This window comes from Anser brachyrhynchus (genome assembly GCF_964034855.1).
Source record: "Anser brachyrhynchus genome assembly, chromosome: 4".
Taxonomy (NCBI): Eukaryota; Metazoa; Chordata; class Aves; order Anseriformes; family Anatidae; genus Anser; species Anser brachyrhynchus.
This window is the reverse complement of record NC_137698.1, coordinates 34,521,907-34,545,048: the sequence shown is the minus strand read 5'-3', so window position 1 is coordinate 34,545,048 and position 23,142 is coordinate 34,521,907. Positions and strand designations below refer to the sequence as shown.

The following is a 23,142-nucleotide window of genomic DNA, read 5'->3' as shown; positions in this document are numbered from 1 at the left end:
GTGTCCCGCTGAGCCCAGCCATTAACAGATAATTAGTCTGGTAAAAATCTTTTGAATTCATTCTGCAGCTGTCATATGCCAGATTAGGATTTGTGTCACATGTCCCTTATTACTTTGAGATCATGGATTTTTTTTTCCCCATAGTTAAATTACCCTATTTTACTTTAGTAAACAGTTCTTCGATTACCACATTTAAATATTCAAACTTTCCTTTAATAAGCCTGTTACACCTCACATTGTAAAGCTGTTTACCAACTGCATTTGAAAGGGTTTCAAGATTGAATTTTCTCTGTTGCTGTTCATAACAGTCTGTAAACAGACTTTCCGTTTAAGATCTTTCAGGTTGTCAGGTTGATGGATCTGTTGTACTAGTTGCTGCTTGGTTGGCAGTATTCAGATGGTCAGCATCTCTTAAGTATACTGAAGCAATAATACTGAAATCTTAAAGTATGAAATTTTCTTATAGATTTTTACCAATTATTAAGACAAATGACGTTCTCTTCCATAACATGTTCATGTCAGGAGACGTGACACGATTTGTCAGAGAGGAAATGGAATATTCGTCTCTAATGTTTAAAATATTACTACCTGATTAATTTGCAGTGAACCTTTAAACACAGTAGTTTGAAGGGAAGGTAATAAAGTAAGCAGTAAACGCCAACTTTTAAAAGAAGAGAGCTTTCCAGCACTTAGATGGAATAATGACCCTCTTTGTGGCTGTCAGGTTGTAAGCTTTGCATAGGAAGGGGTGATGGTGTTTTCACTGTAGGCAGTGAAATTCGGTGTCCTTGTACCACTTCTCTCACAAGGTCAACCACCATTTTCTTCTGTTGTGTAAGTATGCCATTTATGCCACGTTCTTAAATATTTGACTTGTTTGTATTTACTTGACATTTTATTTATTGATATATGGCATAGGGTCGCTGCAATCATGGGAGACTTTTTGAACTAAGATAATACAGGAAAAAAAAAGTATAGAAAACAACTTGTAAACTACGGGGAAAGTTAGGTTTTTGGACTGAGGTCTGGGTAGGCATTTCTTGGCTTTGTCCTTATCTCTAACTTAAAGCTCAACTAGTAATATTATATTAATTACTATATATATTCATTATTAATATATTATTAATATAGTACTAGTATTTTGTATTTAAAATAACTTCAGCATTTTGAGTAAAATTATTGGAAAATAGGCCAGTTAGTTAAAGAAAAACAAAGAGTTTGGTATCAGAGAGACAGAACCAGAATCCTCCTTGTAAGCACTTTATGAGGATGCCCTTTTTTTGCATGTTGAGAACATGCAGTTTCTCTTTTAAAGTAAGAATCTAGTTGATTTAGATGGAAGTAAAATTGAACCAGAGAGGTTAAGCACAGATAAATGTGGAATTGGGTCCTATTTATGAAGTATTTGCCGTATTCTCTCTCAATTTTGCAAGGGAGCCTTGCAGACAAGGCAAAGGAGCCTCAGAATATGCCTACCTGGTTGAGCAGGCAGACATCTGACCACAGCTAGCTTTGATCTGTATAATTTGCAGACCTGGATGTGGTGTGTGTCTGGTCAGGCTGCAGACTACCTGACGTTGCATCTACTTACTGTTAGGTGGGTAGATATATTCTCACTCAGTCAAGAAAATAATCCTTTTTGAGGCAGGAAGTATTAAGCTTTTTTTGTGAAGAGAATGAGAATATACTGTGTGTGCTTCGTGATTCTTTTTAGATTTCTATGTGGGTAGCAGAGAAAATTTATTTTCCTATTCTTTCTTTCTCTCCAGTCTCTTCTATAAGTCATCCTAACCATTTATCAGGTAATAGTAAAGCAAACACATCAGAAGGAAAAATACTAACTTTTTACAAGCTTTTTCGTACTAAGTTTCAGATTTTTGTTTCTCCTTTTCCTGCAGAAATGAAGAGTGACTTTAATGAAGGGCATTTGGTACAGTGATTGGGGTACTACCCTTTGTAAAATTGTGGCAATGTGACTATATGACTTATATTAGTACAGCTAATCCAGAAATATATTTTCTAATATTCCAGTTCTGTTTATTTCTAATCTATATAGTTATGCTTCTAACAAACTGTTCTATAAACATAAGCGTTCTGAGTATCTGGAAGAAATTTTCACTTCACTGAAGCTGTAGGTGTTACACAGGGAAATCTTTTGATGGTCCCCATGCAAGCTCTGATACAGCAGATTAATGTGCAAAAACATTAGGGCATATTTGTAACATTTGTGTTAATGTATACTTGTGAAGTTTATAATATAAGTATACTTTCTATTCATTTTTCTTAAAGCATAAATACAGTAAAACCAGTCCTATAATTATGGGAAATCTAAGAGGAGGAAGATGAACAAAGGATAAAATCTGATTCATAAAGTGTCCTTGCAATTCTGTATTTGTTCTTCTTTGTTTTCACATACAAACAATAAAATTCGTTGCAGTTTTAACATCAGAGGGGCTGTTGCTATAGACAATGGATTTGTTACTTCCTATATAGTCCCTGAAGTCTGATGCCTGCTTAAGAATTTACGTCTAGTTCAAGCATTATTTTCCCTTTACTGAAAGGGAATTGTTCTTAGTTTGGGACTGATATATCTATTTGAGGATTGAGAACCTCGCTGTTTTCTTCTGTCACAAACTATCTAGAAGCCCATGGGAGATGGTGCAGTCTAAGTTGCCAAGATAGTATCAAGAAGTTTGTAGGATCTGAGAGGGCTTCGTCTACTATTTAAACTAGAAGTTTGGGTACAGGTTTGTTATTTTTTACACATCAATACAGTTTGATTTCTTTCAGAACACTTAGTCTTTTGCACATTTTTTTTCCATCTTCTACTTTTGAGATGTTAGACTTTAAAAAACATGGTTTTGGATATAAAAAACATTTATATCCAAACAACCTCAAGCCTTACAAAATTCAGAACTGTATTATAGTAAATGGATGAATGAGGATGTTTGATAACACTTCTTGTGAATTGCATATGCTTAGCTGGAATTCCCAAAGTAACTCTCATAGCTTGCTTGCATATTTTGGAAATGATCTGTGTGAGGTGAAAATTTCTATTCCATGAACTTCTGTTTTAGAACTTTCTCAACACAGTAGAAGATCCTTTTTTAACTGTCTTCAATGTATTTATATCTTAATTTATGGAAGATATGAAATAAATGTTAATACTAGGAGTGTGCACTGGTCATAATATTGTGCCACAATTTTCTTGCTAAAAACTGCATGAAGAGAAGTACAGGTGTTAGACAAGACAGATAAACATTTTTCTTTTTTTTTAAGGAGGTTTTTCGTCTTCATTTAATACCTATGTAACATAGTATGAGTATGACTGACATTACACATCTATTAATGGAAATGAAAAGACCTATCTTTTTCCATTTTTTACTCCTGTACTCATTACAGAAATAATGGGTGGACTTGCAGCTGTCTAGACTTTTGCTGAGCTACCTCTGATTGCACAGAAAACAGCCAGAACACAGTGCTGTTCAAACACACTTCATCATTTGCACTGGTTCTTCTTAATCCATCTTATTCTAATTTATACACTGCTCCTATATTAGTGGCAAAAAAACACTACAGTGAATTTTCAACTCAAAACCCAGTTGGCTTCCAAAATAAGAGGGGGACTCTAAACCTACTAATAGCCCAGCCTCAGAGATCCTTACTTGTTACTCACTGTGTGGGAAGATTCTTGCGTAACATCCAAGACCACCCTTCTTCATCTGTTGGTAGGTGGATGTAGGCCCAGAGCCTAAACACTTGTCTGAAATTGAAGAAGATTCAGCTTATCCATCTCCCTCAAATAAGGATTCTTTAATTATAATAAAAACTAACGATAATAGTGATAATAAAACCAGGTTTCATATAGTTAGTCCTGTCACTAGGGACTACCTTTGATGGTTGGGGCCATTTTGTTTTTCAAAAGCCTTCCTTTTAAGTAAGGAGCGGGAAGTCTGTGGTGTTGTCATATGCAGAATGATACTGTCCTGTACAAACTGTTTTCTACTTACTCTTCCAGTTACAAAGGGTAAAATTATAATTAGGAAATGTCAGCTGGTAAGCTAAGAAAAATGAAAAGCATACCTGCTTTGGTTGTTCTCAAGTGTTTGGACACAAGTACTCACTGCACAATGAGGTATAGTTTCTGAACAATTGAAAAGCTACGAGAATAAGAGGTTTGGATATTTTCATTAAACGTGACTCCCTGTTCCTACGCTGCTCTCAGGTGTGCAGCACATATTTAAAATAACTTCCAGATCTCCTAATATTTTTTACCTTCATCTGTAGCAGAGTTTATTGGTGAAATTCTCTTGAAATCACGTCTGCATTAGAGGAAAAATATGCCTCAGGTGTGACCACACGATACAGTTAGAAAGTGTATCTGTCATTTGACTGGAATTTTTTCCCAAAACTTTTCCAAAGTAGTAGTCTCTGCGTTTCTGCCTTCCCTCCAAAACCAGTGATAGCCGATACAGATCTTGGTAACAGGTAATATTGCTGCTCATTGCTCTGAACATGAAGTCTTTGTTGCTGTAGATCTTGAGGAAGGAGGGAGGGAAAGCTAGGGTCCAATATTTTCACATGCAGAACCTTCTATGAATCCTTGTTAGGACAGTGGTACGCTACATAAGAATTGCAATATTTGTTTGTATGATGAAAGGAGCGGTTTTGGGGTTATGTGAAGTTCAAAATGATGGGGGACTGAAATAAAAAAGATTTGTCAGGTATGTCACGAGTTATAAATATTAATTTCTGCTGTGTAGATTGTCTTTGCTAGGGATGAGACTGAAGTTAAAGGTTCTTTGTGACCTTTTTTTTTCCCCTCACTATTTTATATATCCATATATAATTAATTTTAAAATGTTTTAAATGATTCATCCACCATCATACTCTTGAGTCATTTTCAGCCTGACTAGCCTACTTAAAAATATTTTTAGCTAAGGGCTAGATATTGAGTTTATGATACCTGGATGTTTGTGAGAGGATCTTATTTGTAAAGTGTCCTCAGTTGGCAGGGAGTAAGTTATAATTTTGTGTTATTCTATAAAATTTTACTTTTAACTATCATTTGCCACAATGGAAAGTGCAGGTTTTCTGTGAAATGGAATATTAACAAGGAAACTCTTATTCTAATACTGTATTACCAGGTTTCAGAGAGAAAAGTGACCTTTATCAATAGCATTCTTTATCATATATATACTTGTGTGTCTACTTTGTAAAATACATAAAGTTTTTTTTATGAATCTGTATCCTCAAAACAACAAAAAATCATATATTTTTAATAGAAAGTATTAAAAGAAATAGAAAGTATAGTTTAAGGAGATTGTTCATTTGCTTCTAATATCCATCTGCAGCAGATTCTTTGATGGGTAAATCTGGCTGCCGTTTCTTAAAATTTGATCTAGTAAGCTATACTTAAAATCTCAAAATTCTTGAACACATTTCCAGCTATTTTAAAAATCAAATTCTCTTGTCAAAATCTGAGCTCTGAGAAAGTCATTTCCCAAAATACCTGCACGTATGTACAGATACGCATGAAGCTCTTGGTAGCATCTGGATCATCTCCAGCTGGGTTCTTACAAAGAATAAGCAGAAGGTTATAACCAAATGTACATATGTAGCACTTGACAAATTAGTCACTTGCAAAACTGTGGTTATAAAACTGCTGGTTTCAAATTACTATTTCTGCCTCATTTCTATAGCAAGAACTCGATGTCTACCTTCCTCTAATTCACTGTGACTCTTCTCCATCACCTCACTGATGGGATTTTTTTTGTGTGTGATTTACATTTCTTTTGTTTCTACTATTGTGGGGAATTAATAGTCTTGGAAATCCCTCGAATGATTTCAGTCTAAAGCTGGCTTTTTTTTTTTTTTTTTTTAAGCATTAGTAATGTTAGTGTGTGCTAGGGAAGGTATACAAATGAAATAGCTATTTATAAAAATGTTTTAAGCTTTCACTCTTCCTATCTTTAACACAAATTTGGAGGTAGATGAAACGTATATGATTTAAGTAATGTGATTTTCATAACTGTTATATTCTTAAATTTCGTTTCTTTTTTGTTCTTGCTGAGTCTCTCACTGCTTGCTACTTCCCTTCATATACGTCTTGCAGTAGTAACTTGCTGATACACAGGGGAATACCTGAACTTTTATGGAGTATGTATGCAAATTTAAATTTGGGATGACGGTGCTTAATGAAAGATGAAGCGTATTAAGAGAAACTGGGAGTCATTGCATTTCTGCTGTGATTTTTTTTTTTTTTAAGCCTAATGTTTTTAGAGTACCTTCGGGAATATCCATAGTGATAGGTATTGCTGAGCTGAGAAAATTCAGCACAAGTCCAGAAAACCTGACCATCTCCCACTTGTAGGCACTGAGCTGTCATGTTTTGTTTGATCTGGGTATTAAATGAAAAAAAATAAAATAAAAAAAAATCAATTTTAGACTTTAATACAGCTCTTTGGAGAAAGCTTCTTTTGATCCTTGCATGTAACCAGATTTCAGGATGACTGAGTTACTTTGAGTTTATTAATAGTTCTCGCTCCTTTAAAGGCACCATTATGTAACTGCCATGTACTGAATGTAAATATTTGTATAACAATTTCAAAGGATTGTTTAGACTAGTAAGCAGAGAGTTTTAGAACAAAAATAATATTGGTACAGTCCCCTTTCAACAAAAGAAAAGCCTGGCAGGGAAACACGTATGGAATACTTAGCAGATGCAGTGTGAACCATGGATTTCTGAAGAGCTGCAGTTGACTTTTCCATACCGTATTTGAAGCAGCAGTTTCAACATGGTGTTCATGGAAAACAGATGGTTTGTACAAACCTAATTAGGAATAGTAAAGTAATATATTTGATAATTTTAAATTCCCTTATCAGGAATCTGCATCTCTACCAGAAATATTTCTGGGGAGCCTCAGAAAAAGAAAACAGAAAAATATTCCACTGATCCAATATATGTTTTCTAGAAAACTTTTAGGATTATGACTTTATTTTGGGAATAAATGAACCACATTACCTCTAGTCCCTGAGACCTTCCTCTTGCAATTAATTTAAAACAGACTTATTAATGGTAAGTAAGGCTCTGTGTACCAATACAAACCATATCCTTAGACACTTCCCTTAAGGCAGCTTCTAAGAGAGCTGCTTGTTTGTGGAAGGCTTTGCAAGCCAGACAGGTATCTGCCAGCCCCTTTTAATGCACTGTACGGAGTGCACTGTACTGCCAGTCCATTTTAATGCACCAGTACAGAAAATGTCAGGGTAACTGAAATCAAGTAACTGTGACCGGATACGCTGATGTAGATAAGAATTAGGACTCTTGCCTGTGAATCTGCCAAAAGTAGCTGGGCTTGGGTTCTAATTTTGAATACTAAATCAGTTGATCACTGACAGGGCTCCACAGAGATCTGCTTGGCACACATAGTGAAACTCAACCCAGAGCGAGTAAAAACAACATATGTTCCCAGAAGCTGCTTAGGAAGCTCTTTAAGCACTGAGGAATATCTACAAAAGCATTAGACCTTGAGAGTAGAAATAAGGACACCGGTAACCTCCTGATGAAGGAGTAGTTGCCAGAACTATACTCCTTCTTTAGCAACAGCGACTACATAGATTAAGGCTAATACTGCTGTAAACAAGTGTAGGAGCAGCTGACATTCAAACCAGAGCTCCCATGTGTACAGAAATTCACTCAATGGGAGGAATTGCAAGAGGGGAAAGTGTCAAGTGAATCTGTTAGATAATTAATGCGTGAGATTTATTGATGACATCCTGACATATTTTTGTGTAATAGTCTGCTTTCCCCTTTTATGGTCTGTATTATTTCAAGACTGTGGTGATATTTTAGCAATTGAAGAGAATGTCAGAAATCGTTACTGAGAATGCATTTCTGCTTTTGCAGAGCATCAGGTACTTGTGGCCTCAGGAAGAGGAGAATGATAAATTTTATGCAAGATATTAATCAAAAGAGAAAATCTATTTCTTTTGTTTTAATGCTTGTTCAGGATCAGACAACTGATATGTTAAACCATACATGTAATAATGGAAGTTAGCAGAATGAAAACAGACAAATCACATTATATGCTTCTTAAATTAGGATGCTTCTCCAGACATTGCTTATCTTTTGAAGATGAAACAAATAAAGTCTTGACGAGACTGCAGAAAAATGGTGGAATGGGTTTAAGGCCATGTTGTTGTATGTGTAATTGGAAGTGTGTGAAAATGACAGCCTTGCTGCAGTGCTCACTTCAAAGCCTATGTAATTCCACTTCTGAGCAGATGCAGTATCAGCTCCTGATCTGCTACTAAATAGCACTTCCTGGTGCTGCTGCTGGTTGCAAGGTATGTTTCTGATTTTGAGACCACCCACGCTATTTTTATTCCAATGTATTGCAAGCTGTTTGTAGTGTATGATGTGCATTTCTGTGCAGTTGCATACCCAAGGTGCAAGCTGTGCAGTGGTCTTGTGCATACCTCCCTACTGCATGGAACAGGGGTGAGTTTGTAATACCGTTTGGTCCTGGGAGGATCACTGCACAGAAGAGGTGCAATTGCAGCGTGACTCTTTAGTTGGCTCTGACACAAACTGCAGAGAACTGGCAGGGTCCCAGGTATCAGCTGCTGGCAGTAGGACCTAGAATGCCATTATTTTGCCTTAATGCAAAGCTTTATGCTAGAGCATTGCTACAGTTAGTACTGAATATAGCTAGATAAAGCTACCTTGGATTTGTCTGTACGAGGTGGAGTCCATGTTAGCAGAATCACGTTTAGAACTTGCATACGGATGTATATTTCTGGAAAGTAAATGTTTGTTTCAGGCATCGTACCAGTGAAACAAATAGATTTTTATAAACTTACAAATAGAGCATTTGGAAATCGTTGTATCTCTTTCCTCACACTGATAACTGATCCCAGGTCAGCACATCTCTTTCTTACCTCTGCCCCGTTACTGAACTGGAGGAGCTGGAACTTTGGGGAGTAAGAAGGAAGGGAAAGGAAAGCTGTAAGCAAGGCTTTGTTCCAAGTCTTCACCGGGATAAAATATTTGTCCTTCTGTCTGTAATGACAAATTAATGCACCTGAAGCATCATATTTGTTTAATTTATGTATTGTCTTAAATGTGTGTGGGGATGTCTTGATAATGGTGTCTAGAATCCTGATAATTTTTCCTCTGAAGAAATCTGGGGACTGAAAGACAACTGGTCATCATCAGTCCTATTGGTGAAGTAAGTGTTGTGGCTTTCATTTTGTAAACTTACTGTTGGCTTAGATTATTTAATGATACGATTTTTCAGAAATTTCAAGTATGCTTATATGGATATTATTTGTGGTTTTGAATTCCTTTTCAAACACTAAGCATAATATTTCAGTCTAATATTTTGGGCTGGTATAGTTCCCCAGAATTACAACAACATACCATCATACCACCAGCAAAATAAAATAGCAATTCACATGTTGGGGCTTCATTCGCTATTCTCAACTGCATCAGGCTGGCTTAGGATCAGGATCTGCCACCAGGCAGGGCTCACACAGGGAGCATCCTTGGTACCGTTGGAGGTGATCTCCATGTCAGTAGAAACATACGTATTGGAGCCAGCCACTCTCATCTGTTCCCAGTTTTGTTGTCAGCTGTAATGGTTTTGAAAACAAGTAATGTTTTTGAAAACATCCTCTTCCATCAACATTGAAAACAGGTAAAACAGATGTACTCAAATGCCAAAGAAAACTAATTTAGTGGGGAAAAAGACACAGAACAGTGAAGCAATACTATTTATATTACATAGCAGCACTATTAGGCACAAAATTGACTCATAACTGCTCTTGTTAATATGTGATTAATGAGAAAAAATTATGGCATCTCCATAGCTCTTCCACTTCCGTAGGCTGTTCTTAGTTCTAGCCTGAAGCTGACTGGGTTTTACTTTTTGTTTGTGTTTGTTTATCTAGCCAGAAATAGGTGATTAAGGACTTCCAGATGGACTAGCTGTTGTACACGATATGACTAGGAGTGTGAGGGGACTCAACTGCTGGATTTACCGTTTTCCATATGTGAAAGAAATGTGATCAGTGCATTGAAAATAATGAGGGCTGATACAGATTTTTAAGCATTGTGAAGACAAAGTATGAGGAAATGCTTGATGAACTGGTGATTTAAAAACAAACAAACCTTGAAATCAACAAATGTATCCCAATTTAGATTTCTTACTGTATTTAAACAACTCCCAGCAATGTATGAGGGCTTCTAAACAGGTTTTGATGCAGAGGAAAAAATGTTTATTTGGGAAAACAGCCCTTGGATAAAATAATACATTTAGTAAACTCTGACACTTATTACAACAGAAACACAAACTTGGAAGACTGTCATGTTAGCACCAGAGATCACAATGAAAATTTTGGAAAAATAAACTAAGCAAAATCACTGAAAATATTTGGTTAGCCAAAACTTAAGATAATACAGATCTAGATTTTGCATTGGGCCTTCCATTATGTAAATTAAAATTTAGTATTTTCCACATTCATGTAATTCTGAAGTCAAAAGAGGTTTATATTACAGGAATAAGTATGTTTTGTATTTGCTCTTCAGTGGGTGGTAGGAGTCTGGAAGAAAGTATTGAATCGAGTATTGCCAAATATAAGTGGAAAAAATAGGAAAATTATTTTAGTACCAGTATTGGTTTCTGCGGGTAGCAGAGCTAATACATGACTAGCCTTCAGTGTTGAGTTTCACTGTGGTTGATGTTAGAATTTGAAGACTGTGTTTGCTTCATTTTACACTCCATAATTCAGTATCTTATAGAAGGAGGCATGAAAAATATTTTTAAACTTTCTTTAAAAAAAATCAAAAATGCAGTGTTTTGGAAATGGATCTTCAGTAACAATCTGTGATGTATCAGTTGTTCCTGCTTTCCTAAGATTTATTTTCAGATACCAGTAAGGAATTCTGAAGTAATTAATTCAAAACAGGATGATGTTTCTCATGCATTTCCAAAGTACCTACATTATTGATGCAGAGGTCCACAAAACAGGATAGTGTTACCAGGTGCTTCCAAAATTCAGCAGCCTTTGCATCTTGAAATGTTTATTTTACACAATGTCCCTGATGTTCTGTCTCGGCAGAAATAGTCATCCAGGCGGCTTGAGGATTTTTTAATTTTCAGTAGTTTATTGCTGAATAATGACCCTTTATGCAGCTAATCTCTTGATTAATCTGTTATATCCTCATTGCTTCTACTTGGTGCCAGCAGTCAAGCGTTATTGTTACGGATGTTGCATGCAAGTTTGACAGACCAGTGTGACTTATGACAGGCAAAGCAAAGCATGGAAACTGATACCTTCACAGTATATATGGTAGTATTTTTATATGGTATTTCTGTTATTTCATCTGTGAAATGTCATGGTTTGAAAGAGCGAGTAGAGAACATGCATAAGTTTAATTTCCTTCCTGTATTTACGTTGCAGTTCAGCGAGGAAGATACAAGAAAACTAGGAGAGGGACTCTTTGTCAGGGAGTGTAGTGATAGGACAAGGAGCAATGGTTTTAAACTAAAAGAGAGTAGAGTTAGATGAGATATTCTTCACTCAGAGGGTGCTGAGGCACTGGAACAGGTTGCCTAGAGAAGCTGTGGATGCCTCATCCCAGGAAGTGTTCAAAGCCAGGCTGGATGGGGCTTTGGGCAGCCGGATTAAGTGGGAGGTGTCCCTGGCCATGGCAGTGAGGTTGGTATTAGATGATCTTTAAGGTCCATTCGAACCCAAACCATTCTGTGATTCGGCAAGAATCAAAAGCATTTGAAAGATCTGTGTGTGCAGTTTGAATGTATGGCAAGCAATTAGCATTGCAAAACCTGTAAGCTAATGGAACCACAAGCTTAGCTGGAAGCATGGTTGTTATATTGAAATAGATATAAAGCTGATTAAACGAAGTAACTTAATGTTTAAAAATGTTAATATATGGAGGCAGTTGACCCAAACTTAAAATGCATGCAAAACCCATTATTGTGCTCTGTAAGCAGCTCAGTGGATTTTAGCAAGACTTCTGGTTACATGAAGTGATATAAATGGGACAGAATATATATATATATGGCACAGAATTGAAAGAGAGACGTGAATTTCTAGAATACCTAAACTTTTTCCCCTCCTATTGCAGTGCTGTGAGAAACAGCTTTGAATGAGTACCAGATTGAAACCTTGAGACAGGAACTTAGAAAACAATAGTTTTTTGTATTTCCACATAACAACATTGAATTGCAGCGAGTCTTGCATTTCAACTAGTATATTGAAACTTAAGAGTTATTTAATTCGATCTTTTAAATGAAATTCTGTAACCTCTCCAGGAAATAGTGTCTGCTCACAAACAGTAGAGGCCTTGGATTGCAGCAGATTATAGCAGCATGCCTCAGCAGGTCTTCTGATCTAAAGAATCAAAGAAATGAAAGTAGATTGAGTATTTGGCCGTATGATTTCATTCTTCTGAGTTCTCTGTGGTATGTGAATGCTGTGTTTGTCAAGTAAGGTGATTCTAGCTAAGGGCACTGACTTCTATAATGCAAAAGAGGTTGTACTGAGGAAAATGATACAGTTTATATTTAACAGCAGTTGTGTCATAGAATCTATAATATTTTACTGAACTGGATGAGCCAGCTGTCTGTCCTTATAAGTAGGCTTTTTCTTTTTAAGTTCTTTCTTGATACAAGTAGCTTTTATTTTTAGATTAGCTACTCAGGGCTGAGATGGAAGGTTAGCTGTATGAAGTCAGGGGCTATTTTTGGTTCTGTATTAGTCTTCCCAGTTATGCCACTAAAGGAAAGAATCTGTTATGCTGACTTACTTGTGCTGCCGTGACTAATGCATCTATGGGCAAGGATATAATTCTTGTCTTGTAACTGAAAATGCTATGTTTTTTTTTTTCCTCACACAGGCTGGATTATGGTCACAAGCTGCATTTGTTAATTCTCTGTTTCCAATTTCCACTTATTTCCTTGTTTAATAAGGCTATTGTTTCTAAGTGTAACTCTTCAAATTTAGAAGTGTGATGTTAAACTTCACCGTTGTATAATATACTGAGCTATTCAGTATATTATATTTTATAATATTCTGAGATTTTGTTCAAGTACTGGATAATACTGGGGGAAGGGTTTTTCTGGGCTATTTTTCGTTACAGAGAACGATAATGTGATTTGTATTGTGAATCAAGGTGTGATTCAAATTATTCAAAATTTACAGAATTTTAGACTTCCCAACTGTAATTGTTCCCATATCGAAATAGCTGCACGTAACCAGTGCAATCTTTGAAATACTGTGTTGCAGAAAGAAGTCAGGTGTGTACTTTGGAAGACCAGTGAATGGCCCTTGCCAGAAAGTCCTACAGTACTGGAAGGCTTTGGGATACAGCTACGTGTAGGAATACACTTAAACTTGTGCATATTTCTAGAGCTTAGTTTTCTGACAGGCATTTCCAGTACAGTGAGGATGATCTGTCTGTTGAAATGCACCCAAATGCAATCTTCCATTTTCATGCGTGTTCGTTTTCTGAATTAAACTCTAGGGATATTGAAAAATATATGCAAAAATCTGTTTAAAATTAAAATAAAACTAAAACGTGGTATGTGCTGTATTCTGTCATCTGTTCCACATAGCTGTATGAGTTGTGGTGACCTGACCAGTCTGTTTATGCAGTCTTTCTGCATTGTCATACTGTATTAGGCGTTTCCTGGGCTTGCTGCCAGACTTTTTCCGTTTACAAGGCAGCAGGCGAAGACTTAACATTTGTTTTCTTTCTTACTCTTCAGATTCCCTGTGGGACAGAAGGGTTTTGTCTCCTTCGTTTTCACTGTTGTTCCTCATTACAGGGTATCAGTGAAAGGAGGTTCATTTTCTGATGATGACTGTAATATGTGTCACAGCCATTGATTAAATAATCAGTTAGGAAGCTGGCCTAGAGGCATTATTCTTATTATGGTCTTTGTTTCAATATTCTTTTTTTTTTTTTTTTTTTCCCGAATAGGATAACAAGCTGTCTTTATCCAAGGAAAATTCAACATTTACAATGTTTTGTATATATTCAGAAAATGTAATGCTTCCATCACTGTTCATTGAATTTAATGAACTTGAAGGCAAAGATAATCAGACAATGCTTTGTGGAAATCGTAACCTAGAAATCAGATGTAATATATAATTCTACTGCAGTGTCCAGCAGGGCTGAGGAGGCCCTCAGGCCTTTCACAAGTTCATGCTGTGCTTAGTTTTGTGAATGTGAGTAATTCCACTCACTGCAGCAGGACTGCTCTCAAGCCTAAAGCTTGGCTTAAAAAGGGGATTTGCTGGGCTGGGACCAGAAAGCAGGGGACACTGCTTGATCCAGCTATAGAAAAAAAGACCACTGAGATGTTTTCAAAAATGGATAAATTGAGATTGTAAGGATGATATTAAAGCATCTGAATAATTGCTAAAGTATATGTCTATATCATTTTTAAAAGGTTCTTTATTTTTTTCCAGAAATATAGATTATTGTAAAGGAAAATCACAGACTTAAAATATTAACTTAATTTGCCGGTCTCAAAACACTCACCGAGATGTACAGGGATATAACAGAAGACCAGGTAGTGATTTTTGTCATTCTGTAGCATTCGTTAGTTTTGCATTCTTTCTGCATGACCTGATCTTTAACTGTGTTTCACGTTTTAGTCACAAACAAAAAAAAAATCTGCACTTGAGCTTCAGAAATGGAGGTATTTGGCCTAGTCCCAACTATTTATAAAAAACAAATGAGATTTTTTTGTCCTGGTCTGCTAATGACCTTGAAGAGATTGCCTGCTGGGGTAGTCACTGGCATGCATTGCATAGTACTCATAGCTACAGTCAGTAAGAAAGGTGTCGAGTGTCTATCAAGCTCGTGGCTATATGTCCCCAAACCTTAGGACTCCCCAGCCTCTACCCTATGGCTGTTTCAGGCAGAGGTGCTTAGTCCTAGAAGCATTTGAGCTCTTCCAAGCGCTGCATCAGAGGCTAGTAGTTTGTCTATCCATCTTTTCGTATTCTGTAATTTTGTTTAATGTGGGGAGTACCAGCACAATTCTGCACTAGAGCTGTTACTGACCACATAAGCTGGTGAGGAACAGAAGAGTTTTTTGCTGTTCAAGTTAAACCTCAGAGATGGCAAGTGCTTCTTTCCTATACCAGCAGGAATCTTATTACTCAGCCTTATATTCCAGGCTTACTGCTTGTCTGATCTAGCAGTGGTTTTGTTGCTATTCTCATGTACCCTGATGTGGGCTTCCATACCTGCCTGGCTCTTGCTCAGTTTATTTTTTTTTTTACCTGCTTCTAATTCACTTAGTATTGCTGCCTTTGACTCTGTCGTTTCTGCCAAGTGTTAATTTAAAAAGAACAAAAAGAATACTGGCAGTTACAGTACCTTTTTTTTTTTTTTAAGGGCATATCAAAGGTTCACTGGTCTACGACTTTTCTCTATATGTCTTCTTCCTGGATATATCCTGGCTACTGATTTGGTTGTTCTCTTGCTATTTACTGAAGACATGGCAGGAACTGTGACTCAGTATAAGGGGGAAAATAGCTGCCTTAAGCTAGTAATGAACAGCTTTCATTCTGGTCTTAGTTCAGTCTCGAAAGACATTTATAGTTTCAGTAAGTAGTTAATAATGGTTAAATGCATCCATCCCCTTTCCCTTGGTCTAGCTGTTCAGTGGAAGTACAGGGACCCAGGGGAAATTCCAAGCTAAGAAAATCCATGTTAAAATCACAGTGCTCAGTAAAAAAGAGTGGGAATGCCCTTTTCACCTTCCTCTTTGAGTTCCTGAGGCTGCCCAGAGGAAATTCTTGCTTTTGAAAGTTAAGTCTGCCCCTGCTGGTGATCGAACTGAAATAGAACATGGACAACTGACCTATTTCTGCAGGACTTCTTTGCTTGCATTTTGTACTTTAGGACATGTATAAACCCTTGAACTGTCAGCCTGACAGTTACAGTGGGATGGATCCAAAAACACTGCAAGAATTTTAATGAGACTGTTCATGTTGCAGTGATGAGGAAGTGGCAATGCTATCTTTATTTGAAAAGGGAAACGAAAATGATGATCACAAAAATGACCTGTCAGGCAAAGTAGACAAATCTTTTGCTTACTCAGAAATAAAAGTTGATGCAAGGGGCAAAGGGCAAAACTGTTGGTACAACATAGCTGCAATCTGCCCCAGTCAAAGTGGAGTAGCATTGCCTTGGAGAAAAGCGGAGACCTGTCAGACTGAAGGTACGAGCAGGGAGGTTGTATCTGGTTTTGTTATGCTGACATTCAGTGAATTATTTTTTTGTGGTTTTTTTGATTTGTTTTGTTTTTTTTGTAGCATTTTTTTGGGAAAAGGTCATATTGCATTTCTTTAAGAGTTTCAGCCCCTAATGCCTGTCACTACTGCTGAGCTGCAAATATGCACAGATCCAGCTGTTACTGTGCATGCCACTTCTCTTACTTTTCCTTTTGCCTCGTATGTTATGCACTTCCTTTTTCAAATATTTACACCATATCCTATTTTCTTGAAGTCAGTAGGTATACATTTTCTTTTCATTGTTTAAAAAAAATACAGACAATCTTTTGTATATTTTCCAGTTGGATGTCTTAGTTCAGTTTTCATCTAATGTGGGGATTTTGTCATCCAGAGCAGCTTTCCCTAGGCACAGGGTGTGGCTCTTAAGACTTAAACCATCCAGTCCTGTTGCTGTTACTTAAATTGAATCAGCCGTACTAAATTGAGCCAAAGTATTTGTCTTTACAGCTTGTCATTCTACATTTAGAATGAAACATAGTTGTACAGCTGGAATAAATACAATTTATTCAGTGGGCTCCTGGCTGAAGGGTCTTGATATATGGATCTGCTGTGTGCTTTTTTTGTTTGTTTTAATTTGTCACCTAAAGGAAATAGTCTGTTTTAAAGTTACATCACAAATGCATGTGTTAAAAACTTGATTTTTGTTTTGAACTAAAACTTTAAACTAGTTGAAGTCCTCAGATAATATTTAAAGAACACCATACTGCTTACTTATCTGTGTAAATTTCTTTCAATTCTGCACAGCTGTATTTGGGATAACAGGATATTTAAAGGTATCTTTCCTCTGTGAACTGTTCCACTGTTGGTTAATCTGAATAAAGTAACAATGACATTGTCATAGTCTGTGGCTCAAGAGGTTAAATATTATTACGCTTTACGCATCATTTTTTTTACATGAAGAGAAATGCCATTTGCTAGGCTTTGTGCTCCAGTTGCCAGTTGTCACTTCCTGCCTGTTACTTGCCTTTCCTCTGACTCACAGGGCGCCATACAAAATATATGCCTTTTTTAATGAAATATCCAGTAAAAAAAAAAAAAACTATAAGGTGGTCATTTAATTATAGTTGGTTACAGGACTCTTTTTCATATTAAAAATTTGAGACGAATTGAATTCTTTAGTAGTTTTTAATATGTTTATAAAACACTGTAGTGTCAGTTTCTCAAAATCTTTTAGTGCTTTTTTTCCTCTGGAGGATGGAGGACAAATACCTTGTGGGCGAGATCGTCGTTCAACTTTTCTAATTGTAACTTTGTCATGAAGGATAATTATAAAATCCCTGTTGAATTCTGTCTATAAACGATGGGTCGTTCTTCTTGTGTCTTCCAGGGATGCATCTTCTGCTTGTTACAGTCAGAGGTAGGAGTAGGGGTTGGTGCAAATTACATTTTTAGGCTTATGTGATGGTAATAATGGGAAAGGGATTTCTGTAAAGGTCACAGTTTTCTATAATCTAGTCCTGTAGCTTTATTTGACTGAAATACTTCTTTATAAAGAGGAAACTTCTTAGGTTGGCTATAAATATTTGTCAGAAATACAAACCAATTTAAAAGGTAAATGTGATGGTTGTATATGTTGCATTGAAACACTGCACCAGCGGACAGCAGAGGATGAGGAAATTTATTTTTCAAATAGATGTGTTTGAACAGAAGCCGTGCAACAAGACAACCTGACAGCAGGCTGGACAGTCAGAGGAGCAACAATGGGTCGCTTTGTATTCAAAATAAAGGGAAAGTAGTGGAGTTACCAGCAGAACATAGGCAATGTTTGTCCAGGAAAGGGTGTTGTCTTTAGAAATAAATAGGGCTTAACACATTTAAAACACTTTACTTAGAATTAAAATTAATTAATTCAGAGTTAATTAGCTAATGTTCTTTTTAAAGCATTCCTAAAGAGTTTTTCTCAAAACATATTTCATTTTTCTGTTGGAAAAAAAAAGAATTCAAAGAAATATGAAACTCTGGTGTAAGGCTTTGTAGTGTCAACTGTAATTAATTCTACAAAGCTTCTTCATGTACCTCCGTATATGCCTTCTTTTAAAATATATATATATATGTTTAAATAGACCTTTTCTTTCTGTAGACAAGCAAATCACATTCATCATCTTCTTATTCAAGACCATTATCTGTGGTAATTTAAGCCACAGACAGGAGAGATGTTCTGATTGAGTGTTACTGCCAGGCCACTGCTGGAAAACAAGCGCTCTGAGTACTCATGTAGAGCTTTTGTGCTTAAAGCTAGGAATTGGCCAGACCTAAATCTCAGAAATGACATAAGGACTGTAATTCTAAAAAAGCCCTCAATATTATTGAAAATTAGATATTCTTCTGGTGCTTGACCTTGTCAAGGTGTCTACAGCTTTTCAAATTTAAACATCATGCACAAAAGCCCACAGCATCAGGACTAGCAAGAGAGTTGTTACTTGAATGAGTGAATGAAAGACTCCTTATTTTGCTGGTTTTGCTATGGTATGCATATGTGCAACAAAACAAAAAGAATGGGTAAGACACAGCAGACAGGCACTTAGTGGAGAGAAAAGCTATATTTATCATATACTAGTTCAATAAATCAAATTTTGTTCACTAGCTTACTGAAATAGTTCTCATATGCAAAGGTTCTACTGCTGATGAAAGTAAAAAGATAAGTAATGTTCAAAATTCAATTGTTTTTAAATTTCTAAACCGATGAATCCTGTTTGAAGCTATAAACAATTGCTATATGATCAAAATATAGATATTGCTATTTGATCAAAATATAGATATTCTTCCAAGCAGAATTGTGTTATTTGCAAGTGAGACCACAGTGGACCTGCAGCATGCAAAATCTCATGCAAACTATTCAGTTCACCTTTCCCTCAGTAGTATTTTTGCATGCTAAGTGAGCACTGTTATCATTAACTGCAGCATATACGTTAGTTTGAACTCTGTGGGAAATGAAGACCATTTATTTTAGCATCTGCTTGCATCTTGGGAACTGATTCTATGACTTTATTATGAAGGCCTAGAAAAATAACCATTAGATTGTGCTTTTAGGAAAACCAACAATTTCTGTGAATGTGGTTTTAGAAACACTTTTCTTACCTTGTAATTTTTTATTTTTTTTGGGGGGGGGGGGGGAGCTTGGTAAATTTGAGCAGATCTTTGTTCTTCATTGATTGAACTCTTAAAATATTTTTTTTACATGCTTGCACATTTTACATGTTAACCAGTCAAGACTATTTGTAGGGAGAAGGAGGAATTGCAGTATTCACTGTATGGCAAGCAGCTATGTAAATGTTTCTCACACTTGCATTTATCTGGGTCCAGTTATAAGTACAGTTTAAGACCCTTTACAGTCAGCTGAAGCCTTGGCTTGTGATGGACAGGTGGAAGTTGCGGTGCTTTAAATCAGAACAGAAGGATTCATTTTAGGCTCTGTTAAAGTACAGCATTCAGCTGTAACCTGCTTGAAACAGCACTGCGAGGGCACAGGGGCACAGGTAGGGCAGTGGTGGGTGCGCAGACGTTATGGAAATGGAACCTAGTTTGGGGGCTTTGGGTGGGAACTTGGGCTTCATGGAGTGTTTCCCTCCTTTTCCAGCAGTGCAACTGGGGTAACTATTCTGAAAGGTTTCCCACGCCTTACTTTTCTTATAAGGATGGGTTTGAGTTGGTTGTTGAATTCTCTGCCCTCCTACTCCTTGTAGGTGGAAAAGATATTTGGTCTTTGTATCTAAAGCAAGCTTTTACATCAGTGGTGATGCTCTTGGGAAAAACAAAACAAAAAACAGTAATCTCTGGGGATGTAGACTCTCCTTATTAGTAGAGTGAGTTATTAGGTAGAGGGGAATAAATACCGTGTTAGCAAAACTCTTAAATTTATACAGCCTTTTGAATCCCATTGGTACTGCCTCTTTGGTTAAACCACCATCAGCAGTTTCAAGTACAGCTTAAAACATCTCCGGGAAATGCAAGTGGGTTGTTGTTGTGACAATAAGATAAAAATAAAAGGATTTTGTTGATGGCCGGAGCCCTTTGGCTTCCTAACACAGTGAAACCAGCAGTTGATGCTGCAAGTGGCCGAGCCGTGTGGCTCCTCGTGCTGCAAGGGCACCTGCTGTTCTTCCAGGGAAAGCTGCCATGACAACTGCGTGGCTTGCAAGCGCCTGGTCCCTGCTTTCCTGCAGCGATGGAGGGTCATTGGTATTCTGGGCAGCTGCCTGCTGCAGGCAGCAGCAAACCCTTCCCTTCCTCGAGATCTGCCAGCACTCGCTGTTAGCACCCTGGGTAAAATATGCAAATGGTGTTGACAGGTATCTGGAAAAGGAAAAAAGGAAAAAAGGCCCGTTTGCATAGAAGCAGTGATTTGTTTTAGCTTGTTAATTAAATGCTTTTACCAAATGGTTCTAACTTTCATAGCTTCTACAAATCTTTTATTCCCAAATCTCATTCAGAGTATGCAATGTTAAATAGGAACGTAAAAAAGAATAGGGAAGTGAGGTGGGGGGCATGTAGAGCACACAGGAAAACATTAATCAGCTTACATTTAAAAAATATCTTCCTACCTGCAATCACTTATTTTCTTAGGGACAGTTAAAAGGAGTTTGGAATTTCTTTAGTGGCATTTTTGGTTTTAATTTGTTTTAAAGCAGACATTTCTTCACAAACTGGCTTCTTGGCTTTTGAGGGGTGGTTTTATTCAAGGTCTTTGGTTTTGTTTCTTTAAAGAATATCTAAAGCATTTGTCATTGTGACATTCCCATCCTTCTCCAAATGTATTTTAACTTCATTATTGCAACAATAAAGAACAGAATGAGCTGTAAAGGGCATGGAAGGAACTTTGTTTTTCCTTTTTTCTTCAGTAAGGACTACCTTTTAATGACAGGGTGAAATAGATGTCTTGTTGGGTGGGTTTGTTTGTTTGTTGTTTTTAATAGGACACCAAAATATGAATATTAAATGCCATAGATAAAAAAAAAATGCAGAAGCAAAAAAATTTTAACAGATTTTCCCACAAGCAATTGATGTAAGAATACCAGAATGCTTCAGTAGGTTTTCTAGCTGTTTTCATCAAAGCCGTCAGCATGCACATATAGGCAAAAATACAGGTATTAAATGTAAGAGAAGGTGGTCTTGGAGGTAATGGGCAGTCATACTTAACATTCTTGACTGTGAGGTTTCCTGTACTTCTTCCTGTACGTGGAAGATAGCTGAAATACTTGGGAACTAGAATGTTTGTCATTATAAAAGAACGTTACGGTATCGCTGTAAAAAGGAAAACAAACTAATTAAGTGTTGCTGACTAACTGAAGACTTAGCATTTGAAAATACTGCATTTGTTTATTTTACTTTGTATATTTTGCCATCAAGGTGACATGCTTGCAGGACTTCTTTGGAGATGACGATGTCTTCATTGCATGTGGACCTGAAAAATATCGGTATGCTCAGGATGACTTCGTCTTGGATCACAGCGGTAAGACTATACATCCTGAACCTACTGAAATAGTCAAGTTCATTGAGATTTCCTTTTTTTCCCCCCTCAAGCTGTGCATTATAGATTGGTATATATTTTCTTATTGATGAAAGCATTTTCCCAAACCATCATCTGAATTCTGTATATCTGTTAAAATGCACTAACAATGTTTAACGAACCCTGTCCCTAAAGTTCAATGGAAAACAGCACTGAATTTTCAAAGGTTAAGTTATGTCTCTAAATGTTCCTAAAACCAGTTATAAACATTTACTTTTGACTTCTATGGGCTACAAGATGGTCTCACATATTGCTGTCATCATGGGATGTTTAAAAAGATCACATATGTAACTGCTAATTTCAGATCTCAGGTTGTCCTGCTAGACAAGTCATATTCCATGTTGAGCCTGTTTATACTGTGAGATGGTAGGGGGTTTTGTGCGGAGAAGGAGGTGAGACAAACCAGGATGTTATGTCCACACTGTCTTCCATTGACAGATCGTGAATTTAACTTGTTTAAGAAAGTTACTTTTCCATACAGAGAAAATCTATAATGCAAGTTCAAGAAAAAGTTCCCTACCAGGGAGTTTTAGAATTGTCTCGGAATATCAAATCATACACGCTTTTTGTTGTTGTTGTTTGTTTTTTCCCTCCTTTTCTTTTTAGGTCTGTATTGTCTGTAAAATCACAGTTTTCCTTCTATGAAAAATGAATCTGAGTGGTAATAAAAATTGCCCTGGCAAGAACCATCAAATTATTTGAGGATAGATTTGGGTTGTGAACTTTTGCTGTTTTTTCTAATTTTTATGAACACCATAATTTCATTACAAAGTCTGCTGTTATATCAAGAGGCATAGGTACGTACCTAACCAGTGGTCCATACAGTAGGACGGATAGAGGATTTCAACTGGCTCCCATTCTAGTGTAATCGACAGCATGCTATTCTTCCAAAACTACTTGATTATGTTGATTCAAATAAAGGGTATGTTTTAACCATTTAAAACTAGCTAAGATATGTTTGTATTCTTGTGCAGACATAGGAGAACATGGTAGTATTAACTCACACTACAAATTCTAGCCTGAACAAAATTATAATTTCCTTTGTGATCCCAAGGCTGTAAGTTTACTCTTCCCATTACACCATGGACAGACTGAGCTCATTTCCTTACTGAGAACCCAGTTATGGAGGGTTTCTTTCTCAATTTGTCTCTTCACCTTCAGTGGTCCTTGCTTCTTGTTACATGTCTGGAGGTCATAATGGATAAAAGCAGTTTAAGTACAGAGTGGATCATGACTTGGCTGGCAGGGGATACAGCTCTACATACTACTTCTGATGGCGACTTTGTATCACAGTC

At 36.7% G+C, this 23,142-nt stretch overlaps 1 protein-coding gene across 5 annotated transcripts in view; it reads left to right on the top strand.

Moving 5' to 3' along the window:
* Nucleotides 1-23,142, top strand: part of DCLK2 (doublecortin like kinase 2) — an 86,377-nt gene that overhangs the window by 19,156 nt on the left and 44,079 nt on the right. For all 5 annotated transcript variants that reach the window (XR_013950208.1, XM_080589409.1, XM_080589410.1 and 2 more), the window contains exon 3: nt 21,688-21,790. Coding sequence is in view for 4 of the 5 variants with exons in the window: in XM_080589409.1 (XP_080445535.1) it covers nt 21,688-21,790 (103 nt within the window). In the remaining variant the exon portion in view is untranslated. The remainder of the gene's footprint in view (nt 1-21,687; nt 21,791-23,142) is intronic.